This window comes from Typopeltis vanoorti, chromosome 8 (assembly GCF_054136105.1).
Source record: "Typopeltis vanoorti isolate ZY-2024b chromosome 8, IOZ_Tvanoo_1.0, whole genome shotgun sequence".
In the NCBI taxonomy this organism is placed as follows: Eukaryota; Metazoa; Arthropoda; class Arachnida; order Uropygi; family Thelyphonidae; genus Typopeltis; species Typopeltis vanoorti.
Genome location: NC_143556.1, coordinates 73,801,558 through 73,816,357, shown reverse-complemented (window position 1 = coordinate 73,816,357; position 14,800 = coordinate 73,801,558). Strand labels below are relative to the sequence as shown.

General features: G+C 34.4%; 1 protein-coding gene across 3 annotated transcripts in view; it reads left to right on the top strand.

Annotated features, from left to right (window-relative positions):
• Positions 1-14,800, top strand: part of LOC150104102 (sodium- and chloride-dependent glycine transporter 1-like) — a 233,702-nt gene that overhangs the window by 137,006 nt on the left and 81,896 nt on the right. For all 3 annotated transcript variants that reach the window (XM_090396766.1, XM_090396764.1, XM_090396765.1), the window contains one exon: positions 14,117-14,229. In XM_090396766.1, the coding sequence (XP_090252892.1) occupies positions 14,117-14,229 (113 nt within the window). The remainder of the gene's footprint in view (positions 1-14,116; positions 14,230-14,800) is intronic.

Genomic DNA, 14,800 nt, shown 5'->3' with positions numbered 1-14,800 from the left:
TGCAGTTTAGGAAACACTGAGAAGTTCAAGTGGATGCTACTAAGGAAGACACCTGAATGGAAAGAAATACAGGATAGCCTGAACAAGGAACTCATCACACAAACAGAAGAAACTCTTGTATTTGATCAGTGGGCCCTCATAAAATCTATAATTGCGAGGCAATTGGATACATGGAATAAAGAAAACATTCCTGTATCTGATAGATGGGTACAGATTTTTTCTGAAATGAGTGAAAAATGATTAGACTTTCAAGACTTTTGTAATATTGTGGAATTTATTCTTTGTCTTTCAGGAAGTACAGCACCTTGAGACAATATTTTCTGTTATGAGCAGTATGTGGTCAAAGGAGTGATCTAGATTGAATATTGAGACAATAAGGCTATGTTAGTTATAAGACAAAATTGTGTCATGGAATGTAAGACGTTTTATGATAAGGTGTTGAAAGAATGAAATTTGCTGTATAAGACAACTTCATTGGAGAAATATTCATGGTACAATCATGCTGAAATACAGCTCCCATCTATGTCTACTGAATTTTTGTATGGCTGAAGAATAATGATAAGTTCAGTATGTTTATGTAATAAAACTTTTTTTTTATTGTCTTACTTTTTCTTGAATACAGAATATTACGTAACCCCCCTGTCCCATTTTTGTCTCAAGAAATATTGTCAGCCTACATATATGGAAATATGACTTCTGCATTACTTCAACCTTGGTTTCACTTCTGGGTCTGGTCCCACTTCAGTAAAGGTCAAAACCAGTCTGGGTAGCAATTCATAGCATTATACATGTCCATACTTAACCCAGTGTTATCTGGGTTAAGTACCTGTTTTTCCATCATTATTTTGTCCATTGTGCCCTCTTACAATCCTCCATGTTATGCCTACTTGTTTAAATTTTTCAAGACTTTTCTGAATTCCAACCTGCAAGGTCTGCCAGATGGATTCATTTTCAGATTTATCTGTTTGTCTTATAAAAGGAATAGATTTGCTGTTCCTTTTGAGACTAGTTAATTTAGTCTTTATTAAAAAAACATATAAAATTCTTCACACACCTCTGATTTGATATGGTTAAGAAACATGTCTTTGCAGTGTGTGTGTGTGTGTGTGTGTGTGTGTGTGTGTGTGTGTGTGTGTGTGAGAGAGAGAGAGAGAGAGAGAGAGAGACCATGCTACCATAACCACTTTGTTATGGTAGCACAGTTCAGGTACTTTTATATTTGGTTTTAATGCATTTGTCATTCTTTTAAGATTGCAAAAAACAATAAAATTTCCATCTAAAATATATTTTTAATTCTTAACTATGATTTAATTTTTTAACTGTTTAATTTAATTTTAAATTTTGAATGCATTGTTTTGACTAACCTGAAAGATTAAAATATTTAATTCTGACAACTCACTGTATTGTCGGTTTTATTTCTGTCATTTTGAAATTAACCTATCCAGATTCTTATGGGTCTACTAGATCTAGAGAAAATTTTTAAATCCCTGAAGGTTTTTTTTCATCCCCTCAGTAATTGGCTAATTCAGACTAATGAATCAAACTTTCTGACATTCTATACTAACTCTTAATTAAATGCTGCACAATAAAAGATAAGCTATTGCTACTTTTGGAATACATTTTATTATGGCAGAAATTCGGTCATTTATTATTATTATCCTAAGATCCCCATGGCGTCATAACTCATCTAGGAGGTCCTTTTTGTCCTACACACAGTTCATCATACCATGCCTTAAACACATTCAAATTCTCTGCAGACATGATGGTCTCAGGCAATGCATTCCAATCATTCACAACTCTCCATGCAAAAAACCTGCTTCTCACTCCCTTGCTCACATCCTCCTCATGCAGATTCCAAGGATGACCTCTTGTTCTCCCCAAATCTCATAGCATAAAAGTGACATAATTTTAATATTGATTCAATTGACTACAATGATTAGTTGACATAATTTAGTTAAAAGCATTGAGAAGAAAAGGAAATTTGAGAGTGATTTGGATTCTTGGTAATCCAAACACTTAACAATAAATAAAGGTGCATGCATTTTTAGAATTACATTAAATTGCAAAATAATGTTAAAACAGTGTGTTTGTACACAATATCTACTCCACTCCTCTGATGCAGTACCTCATTTTTTATTTTATTTTATATATATATGTTACCGCTAAAGTGCAAAAGCCGTTAATGTGCACATTACCTAGCTAATCTGCAGATTAACTGATTTGCTCCGTTAACGTGCAGAATCAAGAGTTTTCTGCATTTTACCTAGGTAATGTGCACATTAACGGCTTTTGTATCGTTAAAGTTCAAAAGTTTGTTTCTCTCATTTCCTTTACGTACTCCTTCCCCCTCTCCCTCCACTTTTAGTTTGGTTTTTTAATAAGTGAACATAATTTTATCATATGTTTTTTTTCTTAATTGTAATAATATTTTAAACCATTTGATTCCTTGTATTATATTAATTGATTGATGATTGATTCTATCAACTAATTTGTTGATTGTTTGATTGTATTAACTTGATTCTTTAGATATCGAAAAATAAATAAATAACATTACGTTAATTTAAGCGTACAGAAACGTTGCTGTTGTTCCAGCAAAGATCTTATTTTCACTTTAACGAGTGCCTAGTAGGTAATGTGCAGATTACCTAGGTAATTTGAGAAATGAAACAATTTTCCGCACATTAACGGATCACCGTAGTTAATCTGCACAATACCTAGATAATCTGCAGAATAACTGATTTCTGCACTTTAGCGGTAACATATACACCCAATTCTCCATTTACATGGTAGATTGGTTCCAGAAAAATCGTGTAAATGAAAACCGTGCAAAAAAGAATACAGTGCATATGAAAAAATAGAAGAATGATTCCAAATGTGAAGACCCGATACAAATAATAAGTTATTTCAAACAAAACACACACACACACACACACACACACATATATATATATATATATATGTGTGTGTGTGTGTGTGTGTGTGTGTGTGTGTGTGTGTGTGTGTGTGTGTGTGTATGCATCTCTTAAAGAAAATAGTGTGTCACTAATAAAACAGAAATTCAAAAAGGTCCAAGGTCCAAACACACCCACACATATGGTTATTAGTTAAATATTATTCACTGTCACTTTCTGACAGTAGCTGCATTCTTTTGTGTGAGACTGGAATTAAATCTCTTAAAACACCTTGGCCATCCTGTTCATACTGCAATGGCAAAACGTTTTCTTTAGTAAAAGGAACTAAATTAGCACTAATTTCCAATAATTCTGAAGGTTGATTTTTTTTACCACAAACTCTGTAATTAATTGTTGAAAATCCTGTTTTGACTAGATCTTCATATAATTCTTCATATCGCACCATACATGACTTCAGTTCATGTTTAAACTGTTCAGTTCGTTCAATATTCGGATCGTGTGTAAGAAAATGACTACAATTTTACTAGCCATTTGAAGCCCTTCTTTAATTAATCCTGCAGTGAGTAGAATCTCTTCATCATCATCATCGTCACTTTTTTATCAAGATTCTCAAGGACAGCTTCTATTATTTCATCATCACTAACATGTCAACCATCAATTCTTCAATATCTGCAGACGAAAAATCATCAAATCCTTCTCTGCCAACTGCATGTGCTAATCTGCTAATCTGATGATATTAGGATATTCAGTTATATGGAAAGGTACAGGGTTTTTCTTTTTCACACATTCTGACCAAGCTTTCTAGCATGCATTTAAAGTTGATGGTTTCAATTTTGATAATGTCAACTTAGCAAGTGTTGATGCAATCTAAAATAGAAAATTTCTTCCTCACAATAACTCTCAGTAAATTATCCTTATCTTGTTTATCCAAAATGTATTGGAATATGTAGTAAGTTTTGAAGGTAGCAGTAATGCCCTGGTCTAGTGCTTGTATTAAGGATGTTGTATTAGGTGGCAGAAAGCAAAATTCCACATTCGGGTGTTCTAAAACAGAATGGCCAGGCACATTGTCTATAATCAATAAAACTTTAAAGTGCAGATTTTTTTCCATCAAATAATATTTAATTTCTGGAACAAAACATTGATGGAAACATTCATTAAAAATTTCTTTTGTAACCCAACCTTTTTTATTTGTCTTCCAGTGCACTGGTAACATGTTAAAATCCACACCTTTCATTGCGTGTGGTCTTAGAGATCAATTAATGAGTAATGGTTTTAATATACAATCTCCTGAAGCATTGCTGTAAAATAATAGTCTCACAATCCTTAGCTGCTTTAAAGCCACCAATACTTTTTTATGGTTTCGCTGTATAAATTCTACTTGGCATTTGTCTACATTCTGTAGCATAGAGTAATCCCTGATATTTAAAACATCAAGGGGATTCCCCAAAATTCAAGTTTAAGTACATATGTACCATACTAGGAAATGATAATTATAATGGAAATACCTTTTTTAACAGAACTGAATTGAAACAGAAATTTTAAAAATAAGTGCCATTTGAACTGTGTTAAATCAAAATATACAGTGTAAAAATAGAATTGCTTTTGTTTTCTAAACCATGTTATTTCGAAATTTGTGTTAAAAAAAAAAAAAAAAAAAAAAAAGCCATGTAAAAAGAGAATTAGCTGTGTGTGAATCCCATCCTTTAAAGTTGGGATACATATTGTGCATTAGCTACTGCTGGGTTGTCTAAGGATTAGATAATCTGGAAAACTCTGCTCTAAGGAACAAACATGGAATGTTTGTTCGGGTCACTTCAGTCTTCAAAAAAGCAGGATGATGCTCTTATGCGAGGTGGTGAAATTCATCTCACACCTAAAGACATTCTCAAACATCTGTGCCCACAGTCAGTGGCATTTGAATCAACAGCTCAAACCCATGTTTATCCACCTTACCAACAGGCCAGCCACTCACTTATCAGTATTTCTAGGAAATGATTTTAAGTAACAGTCGATTCTGTTACTTAAATATAAAGAGCTAATAAGCTTCGTTTCGGCAATGAAAACATTACTTAAATTAATCCCCTTAATTTAAGTAATGTTTTCATTGCCGAAATGAAGCTTATTAGCTCTTTATATTTAAGTAACTTAACGGTTGCACCTGTTTGGATAACTCGTTCGCAGAGTATATAAGTTCTTTTCGCTATGCACTTTGGTATTATTAGGTCTAGCTACTCACTGATGAAGCCTCAAAAAAGGCTGAAACCGGTCTGGGTAGTGACCTCCCTCCATAATGTAATAACAGCATACATTTCCTAGGAAATGTGTTTTTACATTATGGAAAATACCTAAGAATAGCGATCTGAACTTCCCCCACCTTTGCAACGAGTTGCCCGGTATTGTACTACGTACTAGGATCACTTGCATTTGCTAACGCTAGTGTCGCCGATACTTTATAGTTTACTATATTCGGCAAGAAACTCGCTGATTCCAATCTTTGAGTTTCTTATTCGGTTTTAAAACAATGTGGGATTTAATATCCCCTTAATTTAAGTCGATTCTGTTACTTCTTTGAAATGAGAATCCCAACCACAAAAATCTGAATCACACTACTAGGGTGTGATTCAGACATAATTCTTGAAGGTTGGAAATCAGATTCCATATCTATTTAACCAACTTTCTATTGGTAGACTGCATGAACAAATGACATTTGGACACAAGAGTTTATCTTTCACCCCTGAGTTCAAAACTGCATGTACTTGTGTATGATGTTTTCTAATCACATCATATTATAATCATCAAAGTGTTCCAATGATTAATAGAATGGGTTCTTTCTGTTTCTAGAATAATTCATGTAAATGTTATTTCAATAGGCTAACACTACTTGCATCTCATCTTTAATTGGATGCTCTCTGGAAATAGCCTGCTGTTGTTGATCCACTTGAATCTTGACATGTATTGCTGGCATTCATTCTTCTCTATAGCCACTCAGGGGCTGCTCATGCATAGGTACTGTGGAACTGCAGCACTTCCAATTTTTCTCGATATATAAATATATTTATTAATTTATATTTGCTTGTAATATTTAATTTTATCATCAATAATCCTACACAATTCTCTTATTTTGTATAAAAAATAATAAAAATCCGTCTTGTAGCACTTAGGAGGGCAAAGGATGCTAGCAGCACTGTGTTTACCACAGTGTCATATTGCTACGAGCAAGCATACGCACTCATAGTGAGATGCAAGCTATTAGCGTAACGGCACTGTCTGTTGCACAGTTCCACTGTTGTTTATATGCAGTTTGCACCAGTAGTAGAGTGTTCATAGTGCTTATCATGTTTACTCCGTCTCTTTAAATATTTGGACATTACAATTAAATCCTTTAATTGTAAATCCATTCCTTTAATTACAATTAAAAGAATGGATTTTATTTTAAAGTAATTTTGAATTATGCTAAACTGTATAATTTTATCGGTAATAAACAATATTTTTTCATGAAACAAAACAAGAATATATTTTATTTTTAAGTAATTTTGAATTATACCAAACTGTATATTTTATCGATGATAAACAACATTTTTTCATATTTATTTATTATTTTTTTAAATTTTTATCATAAATTTTTACCCCACGATTTCAAGCCATGAGCCCCCACTGTAACCACTATGTCAAAAGATAGGGATGTAAGTAGAAGACCTTAGATGGTCTTCTACTTACATCTCTACTTTTACAGTTTTCCAAATAACATTCATGTTATTTGGAAAACTGTAAAATCTCATTATCACCAAAATGTCTGGTAAAGTCACATGACCATTATCTGTACAACTATATTGTTTTTTTAGTGCATGTTTGTCAAATATGAAAGCCTTATTGCAAGCTAAGGAAATTTTGATCTGTATAACATAAGACTTTGGGGGGGCTGAAAAGGCTTGAATATAATTCAAACTGGAAATAGTTGAAAACATTTTAACTTAAATGATGATGCATTTAATAGGATTTTCCCCAGCTTGCGGAAAATCTTTTCATTTTGATTTATATTTGACTAAGTTCCATTCTTACACATTATTAAAATGAATTATTTTAATGTTCCTGCATTATTGCTATTAAGTTTAGTATCTAGTAATCAGCACTATCTATATAGTCAATACTGTGATATTTTGAATTCATTGAAGTCACAGTATTATGTTTTGAGTATTAGTTGCTACAGTATCATATCATTTTGCCATCTCTACATGATTTATGATTTTCTGCAAATAACATTTTGTATGGTCGTTACTGATTTCCCAATAGCATATTCAGATGTGTCCGTGAGTTATTCTGAGTGGCATAAATATAAAATTACTAGTATTTCTTTGATATTATTTCAGATTTCCATGGAGTCACAAGGCCATTACAGGAAGTCCACCAACTCTAGTGACTACACCATTTGTAGTCATTAGAGTTTAAAGTCACTCAGAATTTGCCTGCTATTTCAGCAATGCATTGCTCTTCTCTCTCTCTCTCTCTCTCTCTCTCTCATCCTCTATAGAATAGAAATCTATTCCACCTTTCTTGCTCAGGGAACTTGAATTTAACTTAACAAAGATGATGTCTTTTATAATAATAATAATTATTATTATTATTCAGGTCTCCATGGAGTCAAAAGACTCATCGTGGGAGGTCCTTCCTAAGAAACACAAAGTCTATCAAGACTCATTGAGGGGAGGCCCCCCCCCCACTTGAGAAACACAAAGTCTATCATACTATTCCTTAAACTCATTGATCGCTCTCACCACTCCATCAGGCAATGCATTCCATGGTTCAACCACCCTCCATGCAAAGAAATCATTCATCACCCTCTTGCAAACAGTTTCCTTTTGTAACTTCCAGGGATGGCCTCTTGTCATCACTGCTTCCCGCTGTTCAACCAAGCAAAAGAACTCCCCAGTGTCACCCCTGTAACCACCTCTCAACAGTTTAAAAGTCTCAATCATATCACCTCTCCTCCTTCTATCCACCAAACTCTGCAGAGCACATTCCCTCAGCCGATCCTCATAACTAACATGGTACAGTTCTGAAACCATCTTTGTTATCCACCTTTGTACCCTTTCCACAGTTAATTTATCCCCTTCAAATCCTGGGGACCAAATCTGAGAACAGTAGTCTAAGTGTGGTCTGATCAGAGACTTATATAACGGAATGATAACTCTTTTATCTCTGTAGGTCAGAGTCCTTCTCATAATTGCAGCAATCCTCTGTGTTACCTTCACCACCTTTGCAATATGTCCCCTAAATTTCAGGTTTCTATCAATCATCAACCCCAGATCTCTTGTCTCCCCTACTTCCTTCAGTATAACTCCTCCCATAGAGTATGCAGATTCCCATCGATGTTTCCCAAACCTCAAGACTTTACATTTTGCAGCATTAAACCGACTCCCTCCCCCATTCATTTGCCCATCTATCTAGCTTATTCAAATCCTCTTGCAGGTCTTCCACATCTGCACTATTACTAATAATCCTTCCCAACTTTGCATCATCCACAAACAACTGAATATCCCCTTGCAATCCACTGTCAATGTCATTGATATACATGTTGAACAATATTGGTCCCAGTACTGAGCCCTGGGGGACCCCACTTGTAACCCTCTGCCTCCTTGAAACTGTCCCACCATACACAACTCTCTGATACCTATCAGACAACCAATCCTGAATCCATTTGACCAATCTGACATCCAGACCCATGTGCTGCAACTTAAATATCAGCTTATCAGCCCTGTCAAATTCTTTTACTGTCTAAGAAAATGGCAGTATTTGCCTTTCCCCTCATCTAATGCTCTTGTAACTTTGTTATAAAAGGCTAGCATATTGCTAAAACAAGAGCGCCCCTTCACAAATCCATGTTGACTCTCATGGATAACACACCCTCATCTGCCCAATGCTGTATACGGTCCCTCACTACTTTCTTCAAGAGCTTAACAACTACTGATGACATGCAGACTGGCCTATAATTAGACACTTCCAGTCTGCTACCACCCTTATGCAATGGCACTATCTTACCTTCCTTCCATTCCATGGGCACCTTTCCCGCAGCCAGACTTTCATTGAAAAGCCATGTCAAATGCACTGTCAGTTTCCTAGCACGTTTTCTCATAATTCACCATTCTGCGGTATCATTTCCTGTAACTATCTGCTTCCTCTCCTCAACACTTAAGTGTTGATGAGATTATGAGACAAATTATACCTTTCACTTCCATTTGTCAAGTGTTTGCAAAACTCTGTAATCTTTTATAACCTTAGCTAGCTACTTTTAAGTACTTAACAATAGTTGTTCATTTTTGCCTTCCCCAGTGACCAAATCTATTTACAATAATCCCCATGTAGCTTAATGAACATATTGTACCATGGCATATCCACTTCTTTAGAAGATTCCTCTGTTTCCCTCTCATTGCAACAGTGATACTCTGTATGTCCTTTACTTGAGTTCTATTTGTCCAGCAACAGCCTCCACATATTGCCTATTCAATTTTTTGTGTACTACTCTGCATTTCACTTTCTCGATCAAAACGTAAAACTTTAAAAAAAGATAGTATTAATAGAATAGTTTTGTCCATGTGTAAATTTTACATGAATAAAAGCTTCAGTCAACTACTTAAAAGGTTAATTTATTAGGCATCATTAAATTCCTGACATGTACCCTCAAGGGGTGTACTGGATATGATAGTACTACATGAAAAATTTACATCATTACTAACTTCCTATCTACAATTTTCCTCCAAATCAGTCTGTTACTTGTCAAGACTCCAACATTATCAGATCTTATATTTCTATCGTCTAAGGCACATTGTACCATATCAATCCACCTATAGCTTGGTCTTCCTCTGGGTCGTTTTCCTGCCAACCTGGCAGAGAACACTTGTTTTGCTAATCTTTCCTTGCCCATTCTGTTTAAGTGACCATACCACCTGAGATTATCTCTGCTAAAGCATTCCTGGATGCTGACAATGTCAAGTTCTTTCCTAATATCCTCGTTTTTAATATGATATTGCCATTGATGCCATCTGTTCACGCCTATAATCTTTCTCGGGACTCTCATATCTACAGTCTCTAGTCTTTGGTCAAGTGTTTTACTTCTGACCCAGCTCTCAGATCCATAAGTTAAAACTGGTTTGAACACTGTCTTGTATACAGCTAATTTCGTGTTCCGACTAATTTCTCTCTTATTCCATATCAATTTATTCAATTGACCTCCCACCATACCATCTTTGCTTATTCTGTTGTCTATTTCTATATTTAATTTACCATCTTCAGTAAAAATTGTGCCTAAGTAGCTGAAATGTTTTACTTGTTCCACAGGCTCCCCGTATAACCTGTGGAACAAGTAAAAATGACACTGACAAGTAAAAATGAAAATGACAATTGTGTTGAAAATGACAACATAATTGCCATTTTCAACAATTCTACCTATTTTCATTGTCTTTGTCTTTTTAATGCTGACCTTCATACCATATCTATTACAACAGTTATTCAATTTAGTCAGGGACTCTTGCAAACTTGTAGCGGATTTATTTAGACGTATAACATCGTCCGCATAAAGCAAAGAGCTGACATTAACATCTCCAATTTTGATATCAGATTTAATACCACTTTCCTTCATAATGTGATCCATATAGATAATGAATAACAGAGCGGATAATGTACATCCTTGTCTCACACCAGATTTAACATTAAACCATCTTCCTGTACTTCGTTCAATTCTAACTGCTGACTTACAACTCAAATTTATTGCTTGATATAATGCCCCATTGACACCATATAACTGTAGCGTATTGAATAGCTTCTCGTTTCGCACCTTGTCATATGCCTTTTCGAGATCGACAAAACTTAAATACAGATCTTTGTTATATTCCCATGCTTTCTCAACTATTTGTCGTAAAGTGAAGATCTGATCCTGACAGCTTCTATTTGGCCTGAATCTAGCTTGTTCTTCAACAAGCTTTTCTTCCACAATTCTTCTCAACCGTTTCTCAAGTATGCTTGCATAGATCTTGCCAGGAACACTCAGTAGGGAAATACCTCTGTAATTCTCACATTCAGTTTTATTTCCCTTTTTTTAAAAATGGTACTATGAGATCTCTACTCCAATCATCCAAAATTTGTCCCTCTGTCCAGGCTTTCTGAACTGCAGTGCAGCCACTGTAAGTCTTTTATACCACCATATTTCAGCATTTCTGGTTGAATATCATCTACTACTGCTGCCTTTCCACATTTTAAGCCTTTGATGGCTTTTTCTAATTCAAATATGAATATGTATTCCTGACTGCATGAATGCTTAGTATTTTTTACTGCTGTACTGTCATCACTGCTTGTTTCATTTAGCAGTTTTTCAAAGTAATTACTCCATACTTCAAAGATATCTTTTTCTCCTGTTTTCATGTAACCTTTATCATCTCTAATTACTTTTACAACACTCTTTCCTCCATTTCTAAGCTTCTTCAACAACCTCCAGAATATCATACCACCTTCTTGATATTTATATTCTATGTTCTTGCCAAAGTCCTCCCATGACTTTTGTTTAGCTAGTTTTACACAGTGTTTAGCTTTCTTACATTTGTCTCTGTATTCTGTAAGAGCACAAGCTGACTTATTTGACAGGAACTTTTGATATGCTTTCTTCTTTTCCTTCACTGCCTCTTTAACTTCCCGTGTCCTTCATGGAGTTCTTATTTTTCTATCCTTGCAGACAACCTCACCACATGCCTCTCTGGCTGCATCAATCAGGGTTTTCTTCAAGGCTTGCCACTGAATCTCCAAGTTTTGGCTCCTGTTCCCAAACTCTTTCATGTTTTCTTCAATAATCTTTGTGTATTTTAGTCTACAGTTCACATCTGAGAGCTTCTCAACTTTTATTCGCTTTAAAACTTTCTTACATGTTATTCTTTTCAATATGAAATTCAATTTTATCCTACTCAAGACTAAATAGTGATCACTACCAATTTCAAATCCTCTGTACACTCTGGTGTCCTGCACCAGGGAGAAAACATCACTATCAACAATAACATAGTCAATGAGACTTTTCTTATTCCTTGCTTCATCTCTCCATGTGAATTTGTGGACATTTTTATGTTGGAACATGGTGTTAGTAATAACCAATCCATGTCCTGAGAAGAAATCCAACAAGTATTTGCCGTTACTATTATTAGCTTTGCTCTTTTCTCCACATTTTCCCAAAATATTTTTGTATGTCTAATAATCATTTCCTACTCTGCTATTTAGATCCCCAACAAGGACCAACTTTTCCTTTTTCATTGTGTCAGTTGCTTTTTCTAAAGCATCAAAAAATTCCTCCACTTCTACTTTAGTAGAACCTTCTGTGGGACGATAGGCACAAATAAGTCTCATTGTCCAATTCCCCATTCTGATATTTGCCCACATCACTCTACTTGAGACTGCCTGCCATTTAAGAAGATTAGCCTGTTGAATACTATGGCTACTCCTTCTTTTCCTTGATTGTCAATTCCTGAATATAACATTTTGTATTTATTGCTCAGAAAGATCTCATCAGTTTTTTTTTCTTTTTTGTTTCAGTCACCCCTATTATGTCGATCTGGTACTTATCTAATTCCTCAGCTAGCTCCATTTCTTTGCTTCAGGCTTCTTATGTTGATAGTACCAATCTTTAACTCTGGTGATGCTGAGTTGGGGGTGTGCTTTCAGATTTCTTCCAGTAGCTGACTTTTCACTGTTCGCCCTGGTTCCCTGGTGAAAACAATGGGGGGCCCCCTTGTTTAACCCAGGAGACATCCCAGCTGGCATGAAATTTTGTCATGTTGTACCATCATTTTCTTTATTGGTTTAAGCCAATAAGAATACAATTTGGTCAGCTAAATCCGAAATTGCCAGCCCATCCTTGTTCGTTCAGTATCCCTTAGATACCCAACAGGGTGCACTACGAGAAGGTGAGGATTGGACATTAGGTCAGGAGCCCTGGTCGGTTCTCCGCATTCCTTTAAAGGCAATGTGGAAGTCTCCTCTGTTATACAGCTTTGACCCTTATTAGGCATAAACTATAATTAGTTCCACTGGTAGATTTTTACCACTTTTGCATCTGTTGCAGTGAAGATATCAAGATATTTGCTCTTAATTTAGAAAGTTTCTGATTTCAAAAATCCTGCTTATAGTAGGGACTTTTTTTTTTATATGATGGATAGGTGTTAATTAGTCTTATATTGAGATAGTAGGCTTTTCCTTTCAGAAATATGAGTTTTTATCCCATAATGGACAAACCAGCTAAAGGACACACACACATACACACAAATTAACATTGTGCTGGTCATGTTTTATTTGTTGCTGTAACCCCCACTAGCCACAGTCACTTGTTGTATTCAAGCAAGTAATAAGTGACTTATTCAAGTGTTTAATCGATGTATGAATAGTGAATTCGATATTTATGTCATCAGTCTTTTATTTCAGAGATGCAATTTTCGATTCACATTGTTGATCATTTTCAAGCTTTTTTATATTATTAGATTTTTTTTTACATTTATGTAAAAAAAAGATTAAAATAGAAGTGCAATTTATTATCGATGTTCAGTCTGTTCATTAACACAATAAGAAAAAACCTAATCAGCTATAAAGCAGAAATCAGCAGAAAGCTTAATATTGTTGTTGCAAATGCTAATGATGTGTCATGGTAAATGACACATCATTAGCCATGACACATCATTAGCATGTGTCATGGTAAATGGCAACTAAGTTTTTTTTTTTTGTTGTTGTTTGTTTTATAAACATGTTTTCTTCTATTTTTATGCAAATCTGCACTTTAAATTTTTTTTTTTTTTTTTAATTCTCCCCAATCTATTTTTTGGGAGAATTTTTACATATTGAAATACATAATTTTCTCAAAAATATCTTTGACGCTTGTTCAAAGCATTTGCACATCTTTCAATTTGTATTCAACAAAAATTATTGGATTCTTAAATTAGCATATTTAATATATAATTAAAAACTAAAAAATGCTATAATAAAACTCGCTTTGCATTCACTCAGTACTACTCCATATAAAAAACAAAACATTACATTGAAAAAAAAGAACATATGTCATTCGGTGTTTTATATTTGTTAATGTCATATCTATCAGATTGCATAAAGTTTAACTGAAAAGCATGTGTGTTCTATTTTAATAATATATATTCTGTTCTTACTGCATAATGTTGATCTTTTAGGACAAGGTCTTGCTTTCATTGCCTATCCTGAGGCTGTAGCAAAAATGCCAGTGTCACCTTTATGGTCATTTTTATTTTTCTTTATGTTAATAACACTAGGACTTGACAGCCAAGTAAGTATCTTTAAAAACTAAGTATTAATTATTTTATTTTCATAATTTCTTAACTGTATTATGATGATGCTGGTTTTAGGACAGTCCTAATAAATTTGCTCATCTCTAATATCCAATCAAAAAATTTGCCAGAGGTTCAGTTTAATTTCTTACATAAATTAAATATTATGAATCGTTATTTTTAAACTGTTACAGTGAAAATAAGGGGAAAATATTGCAAGGTTAATTTCTAAAAATTTTTTTTCCTGGGAGTGCAATGACAATTCTGACTAGCTTGATTTAAAAATATCAGAAAAATAATATTAAATTTGAAGTAACAGTATAGTATGACTTGATGGAAGTGTATATGAAATTATGCACTGTTTCGAAAGAAGTCAACAGACACCATAGCTTGAGGAAAAATTTAATAAGATGTGGGACCCCCTACCATAATAAGATGTAGTACCTCTTTTCACTGCAATTACTGCAGCAATCCTATTGGGCATACTGTGTCCACAAGCATATGATAGTGATCAATGAGAATTTTGGACCATTCTTCCTGTTGTTATGTAATGAGTTCCTGGACTGTACT